The sequence below is a fragment of the Nilaparvata lugens genome, chromosome 10 (genome assembly GCF_014356525.2).
Source record: "Nilaparvata lugens isolate BPH chromosome 10, ASM1435652v1, whole genome shotgun sequence".
NCBI lineage: Eukaryota > Metazoa > Arthropoda > Insecta > Hemiptera > Delphacidae > Nilaparvata > Nilaparvata lugens.
In genome coordinates, this window is record NC_052513.1 from 20,229,446 (window position 1) to 20,254,138 (window position 24,693).

The 24,693-nt window shown below is 36.3% G+C and overlaps 1 protein-coding gene across 1 annotated transcript in view; it reads right to left on the bottom strand.

The window, feature by feature from the left end:
* Positions 1 to 1,242: 1,242 nt before the first annotated feature.
* The window catches only part of LOC111048445 (CAD protein), an 86,301-nt gene continuing 62,850 nt past the window's right edge, over positions 1,243 to 24,693 (bottom strand). The window contains exons 24-34 of the mRNA XM_039436648.1: positions 24,116 to 24,280; positions 22,354 to 22,515; positions 20,977 to 21,151; positions 17,057 to 17,172; positions 15,554 to 15,769; positions 14,143 to 14,299; positions 10,759 to 11,024; positions 8,770 to 8,982; positions 5,458 to 5,636; positions 3,340 to 3,547; positions 1,243 to 1,871 (exon numbers count right to left, since the gene is read on the bottom strand). Of these exons, the coding sequence (XP_039292582.1) occupies positions 1,674 to 1,871; positions 3,340 to 3,547; positions 5,458 to 5,636; positions 8,770 to 8,982; positions 10,759 to 11,024; positions 14,143 to 14,299; positions 15,554 to 15,769; positions 17,057 to 17,172; positions 20,977 to 21,151; positions 22,354 to 22,515; positions 24,116 to 24,280 (2,055 nt within the window). The 3' untranslated portion in view covers positions 1,243 to 1,673. The remainder of the gene's footprint in view (positions 1,872 to 3,339; positions 3,548 to 5,457; positions 5,637 to 8,769; positions 8,983 to 10,758; positions 11,025 to 14,142; positions 14,300 to 15,553; positions 15,770 to 17,056; positions 17,173 to 20,976; positions 21,152 to 22,353; positions 22,516 to 24,115; positions 24,281 to 24,693) is intronic.

The window sequence follows — 24,693 nt, forward strand, 5'->3', positions numbered from 1 at the left end:
ATATTGGCAGTAGAAAATATAAATTTAAATTGTATAAAAGATAAATATTCACTTTTCAAGTATGACCTGGTAATATGATTAAATGAGAGAGTTATTTCAAATACACTTACTTACAATACAAGGAATGCTAATTTCCGCTAGATCTTACAAAAATATAAAAAATATAAGATTTGTATAAGTATTACAAATATATCTGTGATGTTGAAATGGGGAACAATATTAGAACTAACAGCTTCAAAATTGAGAAAATATAAACATTTCCACCATTACAATAAGGAATGTATGTGATTATCCACTATTTTCAAACTAATAGGTAACAATATACCTGAACAATGAGGTTGAAATAAACAGTTCTTTACAATTAAAAATAAAACCTTGGAATGATAAATTTAGTACAGTAAATTGAGGTACACGAAAAGGAATGTTTGTGAGTTTTACAATAATAATTGACAAATTGTATATTGAGATTCGTTTTAAGCAGTTGACTCGTGAGTGAGTGAACACCGGAGAAACGCACGAAGGGCCGGTTTCCGAGCTCGGCATTTAGCAAAGTTCTAGACTTTAAACAGCTGGAGTCAGAAAATGGCTTTCCGGAACGGGGCGTAGTCGCGGTCAACGTTTAAATTGAATTTCGAAAAAACTAGAATATTGAACACAAAATAAAATAAAGGGAAAATAGTGTAGATTCAGCTAATTTGAATTATTTAGGAATGTTTCATTTCGTCAAGGAAAAACGTTTCCAATTATGGAAATGATAAAATAAAGATTATCATAAAAACTGCGACTACACCCGTTTTGGAAAGCCAATTTTCTGACTCAACTGTTTTAAGCCTAGAAGTTAGCTAAATCCCGAGCTCGGAAATCGCCCCATATATGAAACTAACACAATAGTACCAAGAGTCATCAGTTTATAGTGAGGTCTACTTTATACAGTGGAGAAAGATAGTACAACAGCGTTGCCAATTCTCTGTCTTGCCACTGCCTTTTATAGAAGATAGCTGAACCGATATATCTGATATTAATCAATTATATTTTATACATTAAGAAATTATCTTTTTTTAATGATTAATACCACATTTCCCTAATTGAGATTAAATATTTTGTCAATTCATCATGATTCTTCATTTTTGATAAACGATCTAGCAACGTTATTTATTTATTCATACATTGATAGATACAATATAATTCTCAACTATGAATGATTGGGAAAGGAATAACATGCTTAAAGCCCAAAACTGTTCCTTTCCCAAATTTAGATAGAAATTTACCAAAAATAGTTTATGTTTATCACTTCATACGTTTTGTCCAATTTTGAGTTAGAAGCTAGAAAAACGTTACGGAGCTAGAAAAGGATGTCGCTATCTGCTTTGTCGAATGATAGACAAGGATAGCAAAAACAATGTTAATCAAATACTGGTAATTATATTGTCCAAAAACGATATGGTAATGTTGCGGAGGTAGGGGAGGATAGAGCTACCTGCTTTGTCTGTAGATAGACAAGGATAGCAACAATTTGATGCTAATCAAATACTGCCATTATAACGTGGACCTCACTATAGACCTTACAATCGGAAAGTGTGAGAACAGCCACACATTTGAGCATCGGTACTTGAAAGGTGATTGAGCTGAATGATGTTTATTTCGTTTCAAAGTAGCCATATTAAGTTGGGGACTTAGCAGCGTCCGAGTACCATAGCAAGGAGCGCCATACGCACATACATGCCAGCCTCGGCTTGACGAAAGTAGGCGGCTCTGGGGTCCGAATCCAACTCTGGACTGATCTCACCCACCCTGGGCAAGGGATGCAGCACCACCATCTTGCGCTTGGCCAGTGTCATCAGTTGGGGGGTCACCACGAATTTGCCATACACCTGTAACAGGGCAACACAATATAATTACAATTATACTCATTTCAACTTTATAGTAACACAGATAAGAGAGGTTAAGTCTTTACTGTATTAAAGCGAGAAACACACGAGTGTATCGGGGTTAATTTATTGTATTCATTTAGGCCCGGTTTCTAAGACACTTATCGAATCTAATGAGTCAGTATTAATCTCAGTTAATATGAGTCCAATTTTGAAAAATCAGGTACCAAACGATAGGTAATTAAATTTCACTTTTTGTGTAGTTGAGAAGTTGATATTGTGGTAATTATCATATTGAATGAAGAAGACTAAGAAATTGTCAAAAACCACTGATTTATTGATAATTAGAAAGACCGGTTTCGGTTATTACACCATTGTCAATCTCTGATAAACTCAGTTTATCAGATCTCTGACAATGGTGTAATAACCGACACCGGTCTTTCTAATTATCAATAAATCAGTGTTTTTTGACAATTTCTTAGTCTTTTTCATTCAGTAATTAAATTTACTAAAACAAGTTATTCTAGTAAAGTTTTTGTAAAATCAACGGTTTCTGAGTTATTTTAGGAGCAAAATGTTAAATGGCCGCCATTTTGTTTCATGAATTTGAAAAATTATCATAATTTTTTTGTATCTTTGTCTAGTTGTCATAAATGATTGTGCAAAGTTTCAATTTCGTATGTTTAACCATTAACTAGAAAAAAATAATAAGTGAAAAAAGTAAAATGGCCGCTATGTGAGTAACTGAAGACTTCCGGATAATTTAATAATATGATATTTAGTTATGTTTTTTACCCAGGAACAATGCCCTAGAGTATTGGTAAGGAGTTCGTAAACACCTGTACATAAATTTACATAAAGGTCATCATGGTTGGTTTTCAAGAAACTCATCCACCGAGTAATAGGCCTACGCTTTTTCAATTAAGAATTTATAAAGGTCAGCCTTGAATTTTCTCAGTTCACTGTTAGTGGATGATAGTTTAGAAAAGAGTGGAAGTCTATTATAAAATTTGCACCCCGCATAGCTAGGCTTCCTCTCAAATAGCTTTCTCCTATGAGGCTGAGTCCCTCTAGAATTTACGAATGCATATCGGCTCTAAGTCTGAAATTCGTTCTATTTTGGACAGAATGCACAATCAGCCTGAAAATGTGAATTGAGGGTACAGTTAGTAGCGATAGTGATCTGAATGCTTCTTTACAAGGGTGGTTGTATCCGAGCCCCGTCATATACCTTATTGTTGTACAAATACTCTCTGAATATTTTCCTTTCAAGTTCCATGTTCAATGTTTCATTAGATTTAATAAGATAGTGTCCACAAAACCGGGCCTTAATGTGACGGGATTTTTAATTGATTGTCTTGCTATTTTAATAAGAACTTAATTAATTCAATAATTAAACCTCACTGGTACTGCGTAAGAACATTCACGCCTCCAAACAGAAGTAATTCGAGTAGAGAGCAATAGCTGTTACCTTTTCGTATTCCTGAGCGGAGGGGAATCGTTCCTTCTGTATGCGAGTCATGTAGAGCACATCGACAGCTGGCAGAATCTGTTCGAGTGAGTCATAGACCTCGTAGTGCACTCCCTTGGCTTTCAGGTGACCGAGCACTGACTCAGGCATAGCCAAGCCCACGGGGCTAACCATGTAGATCTGCACGTTGTTGTATAGAGTCAGAAGTCTGCAAAAACACACAATAGAATATTATGTAATTTGTAAATATAAAGAGTATTATGTATAATAGAGTTATTTTAATGCTGTTAACAAGGGCTCAGGCCCGGTTGCAAAAAGCCTGTTAAATTTTAATCATGATTGAATTCCACCTGAACCAATCAGATAAGGATTTCTTAGAAGGCTTCTCTGATTGGTTCTTGTGGCATTTAATCGAGATTAAAAGTTAACAGACTTTTATGCAACCGCGTCGCGTGTCAGTGCGATAGATGTATGGTGAGGTCCACGTTATAATGGCAGTGGAGAAATATAGGAGAAAAACGTTGCCGATCGTCTGTCTTATCAATGCCTACTATAGACGGAAAAATTATATTTTTCAATAATGTCAAGATGAGTTTTCAAAACTACGGAAAAATTCAAGATGAATTTTCAAAACTAAGATGAAATATTTTGTTATTAATTCTACATTGTTAAAAGACGATCTGGAAACAGAGCAAAGCGAGTAAGAGATAGCACTATCCGTTTTGTTGAATGAGACAAGGATAGCAATACCATTGCTAATCACACACTGCTATTATAATGTGGACCTCACTTTAGTTCGCCATACTTCTAAATAGTTACAACAAATTTAGCAACGGTGTAGAGATGAAAAATCTGGTGTGGCGCACTCACACAACTTTCCTTGCCGTTCTGAAAATTGGTCACCTGACGCTAGTGTTCCCGCGCATCTCAAGTCTACTATTCAAAGATTTGAGCCAGCTGGTGACAGGGCAATAACGCTGGAGACACACATGAGGTCTGCTATCTCTTCATAGTGAATGATTTAATAGAATCAACAATAATTTGCAATTGAATAATCACATTTTCTCGAATTTAAAGCTAATTTTCAATTTTAGGTGAAAATGTTACTGAACATTAATTGTAGAGATGTTCATGCTCAATCTACTCCACTTGATTTTTTTGTTTCAATTGTATCTGAAGCCTGATAATTGGTAATCTACCTGCATTGATGGGGCGGAGCTCCTGAAATTTTTACAGATATGGGACTTGTGGCAGTTGATAGAGCTTATCGATGACTATTTTAGGTATGAATTTGATCAAAATCGTTGGAGCCGTTTCCGAGAAAATCACGAAAAACCCTGTTTTTGACAACATTTTCGCCATTTTAGCCGCCATCTTGAATTGCATTTGATCGAAATTGTTCGTGTCGGATCCTTATAGTGAAAGGACCTTAAGTTCCAAATTTCAAGTCATTCCGTTAATTGGGAGACGAGATATCGTGTACACAGACGCACATACACTCATACACACACACACACACACCACACACACACACACAACACACACACACACACACACACACACACACACACATACAGACCAATACCCAAAAACCAGTTTTTTGGACTCAGGGGACCTTGAAACGTATAGAAATTTAGAAATTGGGGTACCTTAATTTTTTTTCGGAAAGCAATACTTTCCTTACCTATGGTAATAGGGCAAGGAAAGTAAAAAGAGAAACAGTATGCTCCTAAACAGTGTTTCCATTGAAATAACATTGACCACTAAGGTTTGCATATCCTTTATGCTTGTTTTTATACAAGACTATTTTTAGCCAACACGCCATTATCAAGTGTCAATTCTAATAATAATCGTGTGGGTGATGCCCACATAAGCTCTTAGGTAATGAGTGAGACGACTACTTTTTAGGTAGACCGATGGCTTATCGTCTCCTCCGAAAGACGGGGTGGCCGTATCTATGTGATTGTGCTGTTGTCAAAAACTTATGCCCCGGTCGAGATTCGAACTTCCGGCGCGTTATCACTTACTCCAACGAGCCACCCCTATTCTATTCAATTAAACCTTCCATTAGCCCTATTGAAATGAATGAGAGATATTATTTATTAATAATAGACTGACCTGGCCAGCGAGTGAACAGTGCGCCCATGCTTGAGATCACCAACCATGGCGATGGTGAGTCCATTGACTGTTCCTATCTCCTCCCTGATGGTGAACACATCGAGCAATGCCTGAGTGGGGTGCTCCCCTGTTCCGTCACCCGCATTTATAACCGGTTTGCGACAGTGTTGCGCTGCACTCTGCAATTAATTACAACCATTATTATATCACTACACCATAAGACTGTTGAATCAAATATACAGCCAGTCATTATCATAATATCAATTATCTAAACCTCAATGCAAACTTATCGTATAAGGCAGTGGTCGCCAAACAGTCGATCGCGAGCTACCGGTAGCTCATGGGGTAGTTTTTGGTAGATCACAGAAATGCTTAGGTTGTCAACCATGCATTGAGAAACATGGCTACAAAATTTTGCATTTTTCACAGATATAACTGAGAAGTTGGATGATTCGAATTTGCAGCTTCAAGGGAAAGATAAGGACATCGGTGGAATGATTTGAACTGTAAAATCGTTTTCCAAGGAGCTTGAGATGTGGGAGAAGAATGTCGTCCAGTTTGAATATAAACACTTTTCCAGTCTGAAGAAAATCAATAACGAGAAAAATCCTTCACAGCACCTCAGCAATAACCAAGAATACGTTACAATTCAGACTTGAGACAACAGTTCGATCAGCGATTTCAAGATTTTAAAAGCATATCGAATATGGTACAATTCGTCAACTCTCCTTTTGTAGAGATCGATGCAGAAGATTTTGCAGCTTGTATTGTAAAACATTTTGGTGGAGATCAGGCTTCAGTTGAAATGGAATTAGTGGATTTTTAAAATGATCTTGTCTCTCAGATCACTTTCTACAACTGGAAATATTTGGCCTCAAGTCCCCAAAGAAAAATATCCAATTATTATTCAAGTTGCATTGAGGTTGAAAGCTATGCTCAGCTCTACCTACTTGTGTGACATTTTTTGGACAACTGCATCAGAATGGCGGCTACAAAGTACACTCCAAACATCAATAAAATACTTGATGGCCAAAAAGATTTCCACTTCTCTCATTGAAATTAATGCACATTTCAACTTTTGTTATACTTTTTGCTATGAGATAAGTACATTTCAACAATAGAAATGTACCTTTATATGCAATGAAAGATACTTTCTTTATTCTAATCTTTTTTGGTAGCTCACTAGAAGATTTATGAATGCTATTCTAGCTCACAGGCTCATAAGTTTGGCGACCATTGGTATAAGGTATATCGAAGGTTACAACATAGATAAAAGCTAGCATAAGATGATATCCCATTGTATAGGTCGTTACTCGTTCATGTTCCAAAACTCAAGCCGATTACTGTATATTATTACTGCAAGAACGGCACAGTATGAGAGTCTACCAGCGTCACATAGCTATACGAAAAACAACTACTAAGACTATCAACTTGAGTTAACAGTGAAGTTAAGAACACAAACGCCCTATACCATGGGATATATTCTTTGGCTATCTTTCCTCTATGGTAGTACATCCTAAAACATTACAAATACAGTGAGGTCCAAGTCATAATGGCAGTATTTGATGAACATTTTGGTGTTTCTATCTTTGTCTATCTCTCGACAAAGCAAATAGCGACATCTTTTTCTAGCTCTCTAACGTTACCAAATCGTTTTTCAACCATGTTGAATTATAATGAATTAACAAAATATTCAATCTCAATTATGAAATTTTATAATTGAATCATTTTCTTGACGAATAAAATATGATAGATTATTTTGAACAAGAATGAACAGTTAATATTACATCTGATATACCAGTATCAGCTAATTTTATGGAAGGCAAGGCAGAGAATCTGCAAAGCTATTCTCCTGTCTCCATCCACTTCTATTATTGTTCAGGTTCAGATCATTGTAACTGCTGACGGTGCCTTCGATTTACATTTTCACAATAATTATGCATACTGTAAAAAATAGAATGGACCTGAGACTGCACTCCTACAACACTAGAGGCAGAGACAACTTTGCTATTCAGCCGCATAGGAGGAAGCTTTTTGAGGGCAAGCCTAGTTATTCAGGCTGCAAATTTTATAATAAGCTTCCTATACATTCAAAGTGTGCATCCACCAGCATTCCTCTAAATAGATTTAAAGCCGACCATCAAAAATATCTTATAGACAAAGCCTACTACACGGTACAGGAGTATTTGGAGGATCCTTGAAGGAATTGGCCGATTTTAGCAGACTATATTCATTGACCGAGCGAAGTGAGGTCTAAGATTCGGTTGGGCATTTCTCTTAGGGACGGTTTCCGAGCTCGGGATTTGGCCAAGTTCTAGACTTTAAACAGCTGGAGTCAGAAAATAGGCTATCCGAAACGGGGCGTAGTCGTAGTCATTGTCACAGTCACGTTTGAATTAAACTTCAAAAAACTAGAAAATTAAACTCAAAATGAAATAAAGAGAGGATAGTGTAAAGTTTCAGCTGCTTTGAATTATTCAGAAATGTTTAATTTCGTCAAGGAAAAACGTTTCCAATTATAGAAATGAGTAAATAGAAACTGCGACTACTGTTTGGAAAGCTAATTTTCGGACTCCAGCTGTTCGAAGTCTAGAACTCAGCTAAATCCCGAGCTCGGAGACCGGCCCTAAATGTTTATATGTTGCGCATTTACGGCGAAACGCGGTAATATATTCTCATTAAATTCGACAAGTATGTTCCTTTTTTAATTGCGCGTCGACGTATACACAAGGTTTTTGGAAATTTAGCATTTCAAGGATAATATAAAAGGAAAAAGGAGCCTCCTTCATACGCCAATATTAGAGTGAAAATCAGACTATAGAATTATTAATCATAAATCAGCTGACAAGTGATTACACAGATGTGTGGAGAAGCCAGTCTATAGTTTCAATCAGATACTTGTGGATGAGAATACTGCGCGTGAGGTCTACTGTTCACAGAACTACTAGTATTTGTATTGATTTGACGACTTTCAACTGTTGGCATGAGTGATAACGAGTACACTGTGTTGAATGGATTGAATATCTATCGATAAACTATCTAAGATCTGGATTATTTCAACTGGAAGACATCATATAGGAAACATCATCTCAAACAATATGTGAGCTCACTTACCCAACGTATTTGCAGTTTGCACCCCCACTCACAATCTATTACCACTACTAACACCTACTCTAGTACATGGGTTTCCCATACTTGAGTAGGTTAATTTCCAATAGAATTAAATTCCATATTTTCAACTTTTAATTGTTTGTTGTATTTATTTATTATAAGGTGTACGTCACTATAGTAGCCACATAGTACTCTACTCACAGCAACAGCACCCGGCTTCGGATGCCTGAGCACAACGACATCCGAGTAGCCGGCCATAATGGCGACTGTGTCCTCGGTGGTCTCCCCCTTCTGCACAGATGAGCTGCTCTCGTCGACTGTGATCACCCTTCCACCCAGGCGCTGCATCGCCGCCGCAAAGCTGCAACTCGTTCTCGTGCTCACCTCGTAGAAGATCGACGCCATCACTTTGCCCTTAAACCAACAACAACATTCGCTTATTAATGCATTTCATACAATTCATGCTGGATTCCAATCTAGGGGCCGGTTTCCGAGCTCGGGATTTAGCCAAGTTCTAGACTTTAAACAGCTGGGGTCAGAAAATTGGCTTTCCGAAACGGGGCGTAGTCGCAGTCCACGTTTAAATTAAATTCCGAAAAAAAGAAAATTGAACACAAAATAAAATGAAGAGAAAATAGTGAAGAGAAAGTTTCAGCTATTTTTAATTATTTGGGAATGTTTCATTTCGTCAAGGAAAAACGTTTCCAATTATAGAAATGAGAAAATAAATATTTATTTTGCTGCGACCACGTCCCGTTTTGGAAAGCCAATTTTCTGACTCCAGCTGTTCAAACTCTAGAACTTTCCTAAATACCAAGCTTGGAAACCGGCCCTAAGGCTCAGTTGCACAAAAGGTTGTTAAATTTGAATCTATATATAATTTTATATATATATATATATATATATATATATATATATATATATATATATATATATATGTTAATGAATCTATGATAGTATACAACGAGAACCAATCAAAGAAGGCTTTTTAGAAAAGAAGGCATCTCTGATTGGTTCTTAGGGTATTTAATTAGTTGAAATTTAACATGCTTTTGTGCAGCCGAGCTCTAGGCTTGGATAAATCATTTCCTTGATCCATGAGCATATAAGATAATATGAGATCACAATAATAATTAGGCTATAATAGAACCACTACACAGAAAATAGAGCAATTCAATTACTCAATCCATGATAATGTACCAATAGTGAGGTCCACGTTTGATGTAATGGCAGTGTTTGATAAGCTATGGTATTGCTATCCTTGTCTATCATTCAACAAAGCGCATAGCGCTATCTCTTTCTCGCTTTGCTCTGTTGCCAGATCGTCTTTTAACAATGTAGAATTATAATTAACAAAATATTTCATCTTAATTATGTAAATTCATTATGGAATAATTGAAAAATATAATTTCTTGCTTAATAAAATATATTTTATTTTAAACGAGAATGAGCAGTTGTTATTACATATTACATCTGAACACTTACTACGTTCAAACTAATTTGATGTTTAATAATTAGGAATTTGTAATAGAGAGAGAGAGAATGAGAGAGAGAGAGAGAGAGAGAGAGAGAGAGAGAGAGAGAGAGAGAGAGAGAGAGATCTAACTTCTCTATTTTCTTGGGATTATGCCCGGCGCCAATCAATCCCTCTGAGATTGATGAAAATGAAATGAAATATGTAACCCTGTGACTATTTACAATGAAGAACCTTCCAGAACTTGCTCTCTGAATAGCCAACGGTTTCAAAATAGCCTTTCTTCAGGTTCTTGGAAATTCATTTATTGAAATTCAAAAAGGTATCTTCTAGAAGTTTCTTCTTCAAAAGTGGGAAAAAAGCACGTGGTTCACACATGTCAACGGCACACCAATAAACCTGTATCAGCTACCGTCTATAGAAGGCATTGACAAGCAGAGGAACGGCAACGTTGTTCTCGTATCTTTCTCCACTGACATTATAACGTGCATCTCACTATAGAATGATTGACTTCAAAGCAAATCTTCAACTAAAACTTTATGGCCCGGTTGCACAAAAGGCGGTTAAATTTTAACCGTGATTAATTCCACGAGAACCAATCAGAGAAGGCTTTTTTGAAAAAGACGGCTTCTCTGATTAGTTCTCATGGAGTTAATCACGATTAAAATTTAACCTGCTTTTGTGCAACCGGCACTATGAATCAAACAATGTTGTACCTTGAGTATATGATCGAGTGGCCGCTCCTTGAGCACACAGATGCGCAGAGTCTGAGCGAGGTTGAATATTTCGTTGAGTTGCTCCTTGGAGAACATGTCCACGGTCAGAATGTGCTGATGGTGCAGAATGTGATGCGCATGTGCAGTGCTGCTGCCTAGTCCACCAATGGCAGCGCTGCCCAATGGCTTCGGAATGGCTAATGGCACGCGGATTGGTGACACGTGACTGTGATGCTCGTCTGAGGCCACGCCTCTTGTCCCAGAATCTAACAAACATGAAATAAATTGGTCAGAAACATAACAAATCTTTAGTGAGGTCCACGTTATAATGGCAGTGGAGAAAGATAGGAGAACATCGTTGCCAATTGTCTGCCTTTCCACTGCCTTTTATAGAAGATAGTAATACCGGTAGGCCTATATCTGATGTAATATTAAGGCTCAACTCACACTTAAGCGACTCAGGTCGACAAGAGACTCGACTCTAGTCGAGCATGTGTTTCCAAATGGTGACACTCAGACCAGTCGATTCTAGTCTCCGCGACGTCACCATTTGAAAACACATGCTCTCAACGAGAGTAGAGTCTCTTCTCGGCCTGAGTCGCGTAAGTGTGAGTTGAGCCTTAACTAACCGAGAACGGTTAAAGGCCTATTTTCAATTCTTCAAGATTTCATTACGTCAAGTTTTAAAATATACCCTTGCATGGGTTACCTGATAGAACTGGATGGTATTCTACCAAATTGTATTATTCTACGTTATCAAAAATTGTATCTATTGAACACCATTCAATTATTCAAATTCATTCATTCAAAAGGTGCGTACAGACTTTCGCTCTGCTCCGCAACCGAACGTCACTCCAGCAGAGCGATTGATGTTCGACCGGGAAGCAACAGTGGTTCGACCGGGGTACGCGAGAAGATCTAACATCTTCCATAACGTTCATGATGGGTGCGTGGGCGGTGCGACTGTGGTTCGATGGTGGTACGAGGGCGGTACGGGGGCGATACGAGGGAGGAGCGTGCTCGGTGCTGGTTGGAAGCGCGAATATGTGTACGCAGCTTAAGACAATACCATTTTTTGACGCTTGATAATGGCACGACAAACTAGTCGTGTCAAATACAGAACAAAATATGTACAAGTAATTTATTTTTAATTTTAAATAGATAAATAGTAAAACTAATAACCACACAATTCAATACCATTCATATCAATCTGTAAACTGACATTGATAATAATAATCAATCATATTTTATTTGTCAAGAGTATTATATTTTATAAATGAGATTAAATATTTTGTTAACCAATTATAATTCTACATCGTTAAAAACCGATCTAGCAACGTTGCGGAGCTACTAAAGGATAGCGCTATCCGCTTTGTTGAATGATAGACAAGGATAGCAACACCAATGCTAATCAAATACTGCCATTATAACATGGACCTCACTAGAGTCAAATAAATGAAAATTTGTCAGGTAAACTGATTGATTAGCATCCACCGCCCTCCTATTCAGAAGGATCTGGAACTTGTAAAAATATCTAGCCATAACATGGAATGACAGAACTTAAGGGTTGCCGATTCTCTTGTATTATCGCCTACTATAATATTGGATAGACATATAGTATAATAATATGAGCGACTTGAGATACAGATTATTATCTCTATAGTGAAGTATCACTATATAGTGAAGACCATCTTATAATGGCAGTGGAGTAGACGGTAGCTGATACCGGTTTATTGATGTAATATTAACTGTTCATTCTCGTTTAAAATAATCAATTTTATTTTATCAAGCAATTATACTTCTCAATGAATTTTCATAATCAAGATTTAATATTTTGTTAAGTAGTTATATTTCTACATTGATAAAAAACGATCTGGATGACATAGTCCTTGTAGCAGAAACATTACAACAGGTTCAAATAGACTTAACAACATGGTGCACAGCATTAGAAAGTCGAGGGTCAAGATTAAGTCGTACTAAAACAGAATACATACACAGTAACTTCTCAGGAATCAGAACATCTAACATCAGCTTATCACAACTTCAGCTTGATGGCACCCCTTTAAAACAAGTTGACCACTTTAAATACTTAGGATCTACTCTTGCATCTACAGCCTCCATTGACAGAGACATCACATCAAGGACCGGATAACAGCTGCGTGGCTGAAATGGCGATCAGTGACGGGAGTCATTTGCAATGTAAAAATGCCCATCGAGGTCAAAGGAAACATATATAAGTGAGCAATTAGGCCAGTTTTAATGTACGGATCTGAATGTTAGGCTATGCAAAAGTCAGACGAACAACAAATTAATGTTACAGAGATGAAGATGCTCCGGTGGTCGGGAGGTGTAACCCTGAGAGACAAAATTAGGAATGAATACGTAAGAGGAACATTTAGTGCCGTTTGCACAGTGCCAGTTTAAACTATATTTCATCTTAAACTGCACTAAATCAATGTCAAGTATCATTTGTTATAATGTGATTCATTTTGAGTTTAAGCCAACAGCTGATTGAATTCAGTTTAAGCTTTTACTGTGCAAACGGCCCTTAAAGTGGCAAATATAACTGATAAGCTGAAGGAAAATCGCTTGCGCTGGTACGGGCACGTTATGAGACGTGGTGAGGATCACATGACCAGACTCGTTATGGAAATTGAACAGCCTAGGAAACGCCCTGGTAGACCGCCGGCAACCTGGATGGGTACCATTTCCAAGGATATGAGGACAACAGATTTAGAGCCTGAACTGACTCAACAACGCTCGGAATGGCGGAAAAGGATTAGGAGGGCCGACCCCAAGAGAAATGGGACATAGCCTCGGAAGAAGAAGAAGAAGAAGATAAAAAACGATCTGGCAACAGAGCAGAGCGAGAAAGACAGAGCGCTATCAGTTTTGTTGAATGATAGACAAGGATAGCAATACCATAGCTAATCAAACACTGCCATTATAACGTGGACCTCACTATAGGAAACAAGAACTTTGATATTGATTAATATTCATATTGTAACATTATGTTTTGATGTATTATTTGTATTATATTGACAATTGTATTGCTTCTGAAGAACCCAGAAGTCGTTGCAATAAAATTATCCTTCTATCTATTTACAATTCCATTGAAAACTGCCTTTCATTTTATATACATACGTTTGAAACATTGCCTTTCATATTTATAGATATAAGTTTGAAGCAATGCCTTTCTTTTATAAGTCTTTCGGAGGAGACGATAAGCCTAATAGTAGTACTACCTAAATAGTAGTCGTCATATCTCATCATCACCCCTCTCACTCATTACCCACGCACAAGCCTATGAGCTTATGTGGGCATCACCCTCAGTATTATTATTGACATAAGTTTGAAACAATAAGTTGAAAAGTGTTTGCTGACCTTGTAATTCCTCCTGGTTGTAGGGCGACAAGAGTCCATCACAGCTCGAGGGAGGTCTGCTATAGGTCTGGGCTCCCCCTGGCACCCCAAGCAAGCTCTGTTCTACCCCTTTCTTCTGCTCCCTTATGTCCTCGCCAAAGCCGGGAGGTACTAGCACCTGCAAATCAAAAAACACAATCAGATGTAATTAACACATTTATTATACTGTAGCAATACATCAAAAATACAAACAACATGTCATTTATCACAGAATTATCTATAACTCAGAAAGCAATTATCAAGGCTGGACTAGGTCTGGAAAGGACTTATTCATCAGATCTCTTGTTCAATATTTTCAATGTTCTCACTATAAAAAAACTTTTCATCAAATCTGTTATGACCTATGCATTTAAAAATAAGATTGTTTTCAATAATTCCTCTCAACACAATTACCTGACCCGCGGCTCATATCTCCATCATTCTGGTGTTTCACGTAATATGAGATCTGTCTGCGACAGAAATGTGACATATCTGGTTCACGTAATTCTGCGGAATGCACCTTTGTTTGTTAGTCAGCCGGGGGAATGCTCAATATACCAATACAAAAGAGTATTGCGGGGGTGGTTATCTGCCTTAAATAACGACGAATGTGATCTGATTTGAGATCTGCGTACGTCTAGCCTCGCTGCGCGCAAACGCGGTTGGTTAAACTCCAGGCTTTCGCTTCAAATTATTCTACTGTAGACCTATATTCTATACAATTTTATTCCTCTATATATTATTATTTTGAGCTTCCAATTTTCATCTTCTCTACCTCTATCAGTAATCAACCAATGAATTTAAATGCATCTAACAGCCATTTTAGAATGTTGGTGTGTGTGTATGTGTGTCCCCCTCCCTGTATGTGTGAGTTGTATGTGTGTAGTTGTGCTACAATATTTCTATGATTGAATAATAATTTCTATTATTTAACATATCATAATTCAATTTACTTCTTTATTTAAGTTATTCTTTTCATTTCAATACAATGTACCTAGCCAAATCTAATTTCCAGGAATTTCTCTCAAGTTATAATAATTAAAATAATGTAATCACGAACTCAAACAACTCACAAACAGACCTGCGTGTCCATGTGAGTGTTGTTTCAATTATATCTTTTTATATATTGTTTATACTGTAATGTTGGAAACAAATAAATTTGATTTGATTTGATTTGATTTGATTCAGACATACATCATAAAATGTACATGAATGCGTCAAATATATTGAGGCGAGGTGGAACTTGCGTCAGGGACTCGGTTACTAATGTCATTTTTAATCTAGAATCCGAAACATGTCGTGACAAAATAATTTAAAAAGGTACTCAGATTTATATTTCTATTTATTAAAAGTAGCCCTAAAGAAAAAAGAGAAAAATTCTCATTTTTGTTACCTTTCCTTCGATGTAGGCCACCTCTCCGCGCAACACCACACGATGCAACATGCCTCTAACTCGGGTGCCGGCAAACGGAGTCCACGCGCACTTGGAGTGAGGCATGCGTTGTGGAATGCGCCACTCTGTGTCCAGGTCCACTTCAATGTAGGTGTTCGGCTGCTCGGGCAAGTTGAATATGCGTCGAGGGTTGTGGTGCAACTTGTTTACTAGGTCCTGACACAGAAAACAAAAGTGTAAAATAACCTAGTATAAGTATGTTTAGAATAGAATAGAATATGTTAATTCACCAATAAATAAATTTCAATGTACATTAGGGGCCGGTTTCCGAGCTCGGGATTTGGCTAAGTCCTAGACTTTAAACAGCTGGAGTCAGAAATTTGGCTTCCCGAAACGGGGGGTAGTCGCAGTCATTGTCATAGTCACGTTTGAATTAAATTTCAAAAAACTAGAAAATAAAATATAAAATAGAATAAAGAGAAAATAGTTGCAAATTGAAAATTTGTTCTTCATTATATAATGGGTTCTCTGTTAAGTTTAAGCTTTTTTACTTGTGTTTTAAAACGGACTTGATTAATATTTCTCACACTAACAGGCAGCTTATTGAATGCCTTGATTGACAATATTCTATAATGGCCTTGAAGTTTTTTTTAGCCTGTTAAAAGGAGCATTCAGATGACATGCTTGTCTGGTGAAATGCCTGTGTATCTCAGACCTACATTCAAGAACATCCAATTCGTCCCTGACCCTGACCAGGAGTTGCATGACGTACAGGCTGAACACAGTCATAACCTCCATCGAGACAAATATATTGGACGAAAATGAGCGAGGTAGTCAGCATTGGCCATAAGCCTTTAATAGATATATATTTGTAGCAGGTAATAATGTGTCATTGTAATCTAACATCAGTTCTTAGGCTTAGGTGTGCATCTTTTATGTAAAGCGTTAGTAAAACGTCTAACAAACAAAAATAGAATTGTATCAGTTTTTTGTCAATATTATCTTTAAACTACATGATGGACGGGTTTGATTCGGGATCATTCAATTGCTGTCCTGTATAATTGTGCAAGATGCACTTGGCCAAAGTGAATAATATTTATTACAAGTTACGATTAGAATAATAATAGTTTATGGTATGGTTTCTTAGAAGTTATGTGAGCCTGAGGTTTTAATAGCCCAGCAAATGTTTCAAGTGGATAAGCTAATAGCATTCACGGGAATGGACAGTGGTTATAGAAGGTGTTTCTCAAAATTTGCGCGATTCAAATATTTTGAATGTTACTGAATTTCCTACAAAAAAATTGATTGAAAATTAAAATATCATACTATTCTAAGGGCCGTTCGTACAGTGAAACTGGATTGGATTAGCTAGTGGCTTTAACTCAAAATGAACCACATTATAAGAAACGTGACTTAATATGGATCCAATCCAGTTGAAATTGATTGATCAAGGGGTAAATCGAGCCTATCCTAATCTAGAAGATAAGAGAGTTGACTACTAACTTCAAGTGTGAGTTTCTTGTCGTGTACAGCAGTAAGCAGTAGTGGCAGCATAGTTTCAAGGCCCGGGTAGCCGGGAGGGGCGTTCTCACTGTTCTTCTCTTCTACTGTATGCGGAGCTGAAAATAAGATCAAAATATTTAGTAAATGTTAGATAGCTAGACACATAGATCGATCATTTTATTGCAACTATTTCTGAGTTGTTCAGAAGCAATACAATCGTCAAAATAATTATATTATTATTATTATGCGTCATATTCCCTTGTATGGAAATCGCTAAGTATTTACTTTGGATGCCGTACTAGATCCTTATTTCTACGATTATTCAAAAAAAATTTCATTCTAGCCGATATAGCCTCTCTTCTTTCTTGGGAAAAGACTACGTTTCTCCTCTTAATTTCCACGGGGCGTATTTCCCACTTTGCAACACTCCTTCTAAATTGGTTTCTGTCAAGTATTATGTCATCATCAATTCCTGCATCAGATAAGTACTTCTGTACATTTTTAATCCAATTTCCCCCCGTCTTTTGGCTCTTCACAAAAAGTAGGATTCTCTTTGTCATTCGATCCCCCGGCAGTCTCATCAAATGTCCAAAGAATTTTAATCTCCTCCTTTTGATATCAAATTATATATAATATATATCCTTTTTATAATTATATTATTATTTGTGACGGACAAACTACAAAACCAATCCTAATCTAAATTGAATAAAGTTCATACCTTCACTAATCTATAAAACTTGAACCTATATTTCTAAGGTATTTAATAAGTTATAGAATAAGAATAAGAATAAGAATAAGAATTTTATTTGCCATTAAACATATAAACATCAATGCAATAGGCTTCGTCAAAATATAAATTTGAAATACATATTACAATATAATATATAACATGAAAACTAATTATAGCTCACAGTCTAGCAATACTACTAATATCACAGTCTAGAAATTCTCTTAAGTTATAAAATGGATTCTTTTTCAGCCAATTCTTTACCACTAATTAAAGCTTTTTTCTTGCAAATTTCTTATTGCTATGGGGATTTTATTAAACATTACATGCCTCTGATACATATGACTCCTATGAGTTCTAGACAATCTTACATAGGGTGTGAGAAGGTCACCGTTTTGTCTGGTATTGTAATTATGGTTATCACTATTCTGAAGATAATTTCCCAAATTGTTCTCACCTGGATTAGATTGTAGTAAATATACAATGAAGTCACAGTCATTATACGAATTTAATAAAACTCTCTCTACAGGAATCTCTTTGCTGCAGGTTAGCAATAATTCTGATGACTTTTTTCTGTAGTATTAACACCCTTCCTGCATTGCTGCTGTTCCCCCACAGCATAACTCCATAACTGATGAGTGAGTGGAACAGGCCAAATAGGTCATCAGTAGTGTTTGAGTACCTACGCAATATTTTAACTTCCTTATAAGATAGACTACTCTTGAAATTTTCCTGCATACAAACTCCACTTGCTCTTTCCATGTTAACTTATTATCTAAATATAAACCTAACAATTTGACTGATCTATTCTCACAAACATTGTTCGCCAATGAAAATATATATTCTCAGTCTTATCATTATTAATTGCTAATCTATTAGATTCAAACCAGGCCGTAGACAATTGGATACTCTCTATCAACCTTGCTGTAACGTCTTCCTGTCTTTTTTGAGAGCACATCAATGATGTGTCGTCTGCATACAGTATTGGTAGACAATTATTAGATGATACACTACAATGAAAGTCATTCATGAATATTAGAAATAGGAATGGGCCCAATATCGACCCTTGAGGTACTCCTGCTATCACCTTTACAACTTCTGACTTCTTACTGTTTATAATTACAACTTGTCTCCTATTCTGCAGATAAGACATGATTACATTTAGCTCACTGCCCAAGATACCATAGTGGCGTAATTTATTCTCCAGAATAGAGTGTGATATGCGTCGAATGCTTTTTGTAAATCTATTAGACACACACCTGCAATTAACTTATTCTCAAATGCTTCTAATATCCTATTAACAACAGTCTCAACGGCTGTTATGGTAGAATGTTTCGGTCGGTAACCATATGATGTTCATAGAGTAAGTCATTGGAATTAAAATAGTCGTACAATTGAACAAACATACAGGCTTCAATAATCTTACCTATTATAGGAACTAAAGCTATTGGTCTGTAACTATTAGGCTGCGTTTTATCACCTTCTTGTAAACCGGAGTTACCTTACTGAGCTTTAAGCAATCTGGAAATTTTCCACCCATAAGAACTGAATTAATCAGAAATGTAAGAGGTGTCAGTATACCTTCTATGAAACCTTTGACAACGACATGCTCAGCCAAATATCACCTGCTGATGAAGTGCTTAGATTTTTTACAATGTCAAGACCAGCTTTGGTTCCACTTTTTTCCATTTGAAATTATTATTTTCTAAGTTCAAAGGCATTTTAAATTTATTTGTTATAGTTGTTGTTCATTAAAAGTGAAATGTTACTTATTCTGGAAATTACTAAGCAAATTTGTTTAGCTTCTTTTATAATATAATATTAAAAGAATGTCTTGATCAGGTTTAACAAGACTAAAACATAGGATTCTTCGTTATTCACTGCCATTACGTTATTAATGAACAGATAATAGCGATTTATATTTTATTTTAATTATTTATTTATTTATTCGTGGATGTATCTATATGTATTGGTGAGATTAGTGAGATAATTGAGATAGTGATAATAAAGAGATTTATTTTAAACTGGCGGCCAGCCACCATCGTTTCGTCGAATATTTTCTAGTGAACAGTGTTCTGTAACAGCTGACCTAAAAGAGCACACTAACTACTACACACCCAATTCGACACTTAGGGTCAAGTCACACGAAGGGTTCTCAAATGAGTCGGCAGTCAGGTATCTCTCCGACTGGCTGATTATTATCTGATTCCCGATCGCCCAGCCAATCGGAGAGTTTCCTGCCATGCCGACTCGTCTGAAAACGCCTAAAAAAGCGCTTCGTGTGGCTTCGTCTAAAGACCAGCCACTAATGTTAGGATTCAAATTCAAATTTATTTATTTATTCAAGTAAGTTACAATACATTCTGGTTTATACAAGAATCTACAATAAATTACAGTACAACAGCTAATTATGCAACAAATTTACAAAATTACAATGAAGATTGAATGCAACATTAGAATATTGATAATATAGTATTGTAATGTAACTACATAAATCAGCGGTGTTTCAGCAATGAATAAATGATAATTTCAATGAATAAATATACACCCCACTATAAATTATATGAGTTGGGGTATAACTAATTAGTTGCTTATTGCGTGTTATAATTACTATTTACAAACTTCATTCACTGATATGAGATTAAGGTTTTTATAATAAAATAAGTAAAAATTTATAATACAAACAAAATTATGAAATTAGTAGATAAATATTAATGTTCTATTAAGGATAATAATAAGAAAGGTTATTTTTAGAAAAATGAAAAACAGTAAAGAGAAGAACGAAGAATAAATAGTTTCAATATTTACAGTCTAACTAAATTTTCACAATTTTCCACTCCAATATCAACCAACCAGGAAAATAAACTTTTCTTGAACCTGTGTCTATTGAATTCTTCCCTAATGTAACTTGGTATTCAATTGTAAATTTTTGGTCCCAAATATATGTAGTTTCTTTGCCCAAATGTAGTGTTCATCCTTGGTACTATTGAATGCGTGTTTCTCTGCCTTGTTTGATGGTTATGATCTGCCAGTCTTATGTGTTCGTTGTTTCTCCTCATTCGCGTGATGATAGCCTGGATGTAGAGGATAACATCCTGACAAGGATAGCAACACCAATGTTAATTAAATACTTCCAATGATTGTACAGGACGATAGAAAAAACATAATAAATGTGGTTTGCATTAGTGGTTACCATGATCGGTGGCAAAGCAGTCGATAATGTCGAGGTTGTCCCAGAGCGCTTGCTGGTCCTCTCTGGTGCCGATCACCGGCCTCACCTGCGCCTTGCTTGCTCCCAGGCTAGCTGCCACCTCCACGTCGGTCAAAAACAAATGATGCGGGCATACCTCGCATGTCACCGGTAAACCCTGTCCAACACATGAAATAACAATAACGCTAAAATATATAACAAAAATACAGATTTATGACAAAATATAGATCCTAAACAATCACCAAAAAATAACAATTGAGGCTCAACTCACACTACCTTGACTCATATCGTACGACTCCAGTCTCTCGACCTTACGACTTTGCTCATTGCCACTACTTCAGGTCCATGCTTCTCCATTTCTGACCTCACATTATTAAAAATATGAGATCCAATTCGTCACTTCTGCGCATGTAACACATTTATAAAATTGTAACAAATAATAATTATTATGAATATATTGTCTTATCTAATTCTTATTTATTGTCTCATCTAAAATGATAGAACATCACTTTCATAAAACCTCATTTACATTAAAAATGCACGGTACTACGCAACTCAAGTCGAGGCTCGATCAACATGTCGAGTCGACGCTCGACTCAGTATCACAGTCGTGAGGTCGCGGCGACTACAGTCGACTGGTCTGTGTCAGCCTTTGAAAACACATGCTCCGTCGAGAAGAGACTAGAGTCGCGTAAGTGTGAGTTCGGCCTAACACTACAGTAGACTAGATGAGTTTTTAATTTTTAATATATTAAGAAGAGCAACTTAGAACAAAAAATTATTTTAAGCATGCCCCTAAAATTATGTCTTGTTGGATGGATGTCCGTATTCATTGAGAGAGTGCTATGAGATTTTCTCCGGTTCTCATTGAGTTGAATGTTTGTTGAGGTTTTGACATTGATAATCATTAATTTCATATTATGATGAGAGCTGCACTTTGTAGAACCAAAACCTTTTTCCCCTCATGAAGGGTAAAAGTAAATTCTTGTTGGTGGGGAGTCCCTTACGGGAAGGTCCCATCTCGCCTGAATATATAATTTAAGCCGTCAATAGGCCTTACTACTGTCATACTTCAGCCGGGACTAACAGTTTAACGTGCCCATCCGATAACACGGGAGTGACCTGGTTAAAAAAAAAAATTGGTAATGAGAGGGTTTGAACCCGGGATCTCTAGGCTGTCACTCTATCCACTAGAAGACCACGGATCACTCCCTCATGAAGGGAAAACCATTTGACATGACGTACACCGTTGGAGCTATGCTCATTCAATGCGGTATAATGCAACGAAATAATAATTATGTAAAATTAATTAAATCTCTAATATTGAAACTGAATAAACTATGAATAGTGATTGAGTACCTTTTCCTTAGCGGCACGTATAATCTGTATCTCCTCCTTGCGAGCAACGTGGCAGACGTGTATTGGCCGGTTGTGCAGTGTTGCCAATAGCAGCACAGCGGCCGTAGTCTGGCCCTCGGCATGCACGCATAGGGGCCACTTCTTCGGCCAACTGTCAAAGTGCTGCAAACAAAATTAAATTAAACATTACTATGATAAAAGTGAATAAAAATTGTAAAATAGGGTGAATTGATAGGAAAATGAATAAATATGGTGTATTAAACAAAGAAACCCCATACAGGCTAGGCCTCTGGGCTTTTTTTATTCATTCATATAAAAAAACCTTATCATTATGTTAAATCATTATATTACTGTACATTTCTATGTTTCGATGATAAGAAACAGATTTTCCTGTTATTGTACTGTTTTTTGGAAGAATAAAATCTTTTTTCATTTCATTTCAAATTTATTCTATTATTATGAGACATTTTTCTTAAACTTTTATCCGTTGATGAACAAATAAATTCACTTTTAATAAATAATCAATAAATATCCAATGAAAGCTATATGAATAGAACTAAGAAGATCTGCTGCTGAAAATATTGACTGAAAAACTAACTAAATAGCAGAAGGAAATTTGTTGAATGAAACCATAGAGAAACGATAGCATAAGTAGATATCCCATGGTATTGGGCGTTTATGTCGCAACTTTTACTGTTATCCCAAGCCGATAGTTCACGTAGTTCTTTCCCATGCAGCTGTGTGATGCTGGTAGTCTCTCAAATTGTGCTGTTCATACACTCTCACCCCAACAAAACAGTACAAATTGACAATAATCGACAGTAATCGGCTTAACAGTAAAAGTTGCGACATAGATTCCCTATACCATGGGATATCTACTTACACTATTGTTTCTCTATGATGAAACTGTCCTAAAAACAATTCATGTTTTACAGTAGCTATTGTGAATGGTATAGGCGGAATGGAGTAATCAACAGTTATAGTGAGGTCCATGTTATACTGTCAAGGAAAAAAGATTAGAGAATAGAGTTGCCGATTATCTGCCTTGTCACTGTCTTTGATAGAGGATTGCTGATACCGGCATATCTAGAAGTTCTATCAACAGTAGAGCTCACGCAGTATTCTCATCCACAAGTACCACTATAGACCTTATGGAAATACAGAAATAGACTGGCTTCTCCACACATCTGTGTAATCAATTGTCAGCTGATTTATGATGAATAATTCTATAGTCTGATTTTTACTCTAATATTGGCGTATGAAGGAGGCTCCTTTTTCCTTTTATATTATCCTTGAAATGCAAAATTTCCAAAAACCTTGTATATACGTCAACGCGCAATTAAAAAAGGAACATATCTGTCAAATTTCATGAAAATCTATTACCGCATTTCGCTGTAAATGCGCAACATATAAACATTTAAACATTCAAGCATTTAAACATTTAAACATTAAGAGAAATGCCAAACCGTCGACTTGGATCTTTGACCTCACTTCGCTCGGTCAATTAACTGTTTAAAATAATCAATTATATTTTATTCCTCAAGAAAAATATTTTTCAATGATTAAATCATGAATTTCCATAATTGAGATAAATTACTTTATTAATTAGGTACTCATATGTGTACATTGTTAAAAAACGATGTAGCAACGTTGCAGAGCTAGAAAAGGATAGAGCTATTTGCTATGCCGAATGATAGACAATGATAGCAACCCCAATGTTAATCAAATAAGTCATTTTAACGTGGACCTGACTATAGGTTACCTTGATCCATTCGGTGAGGTCTTTGAGACGGAGCGTGTTGAATGTCTCGTTGAGATACATTTTGAGGCCGGCCGCCTTGGGAGCCAGCTCAGGAATGCTGGCATAATTGTCCGAAGTGGCCCCGAAATAGATGGCGTAGTCACACCTCGCTCCGGCCGCTGCTTTCTACAATTACATAAAAATTGGATCAAAATACATAAAGATTGGATCATTTGGGATACAATAATCAATAAATTGATATATTTTAATTGACAATAATATACTATTATTTCAGGTATTACATTTTGAAATATTCTACAGATATATAATATACAGTGGGGAAAGCAATTAGCTCTGTGATCTTGCTAATAAGCTATTGATCGGTTAAGTTAACCTATTTTAATCTATTTTGGACTATGTGTAACCTTATCTAATTTTTGGGAGAGGAATAGCACAAGGTTACCTTATTTTTTCTCTCCCTATCATTTTGAAGATGCACTTAAGAATAAAGAATAATGAATAAAAGTTAAGATTCATGCGCCTGAAGTAAGTAAGAGAGATGCAAATCTGAAGTAAGAGTAATGGACCACTTGATGAGC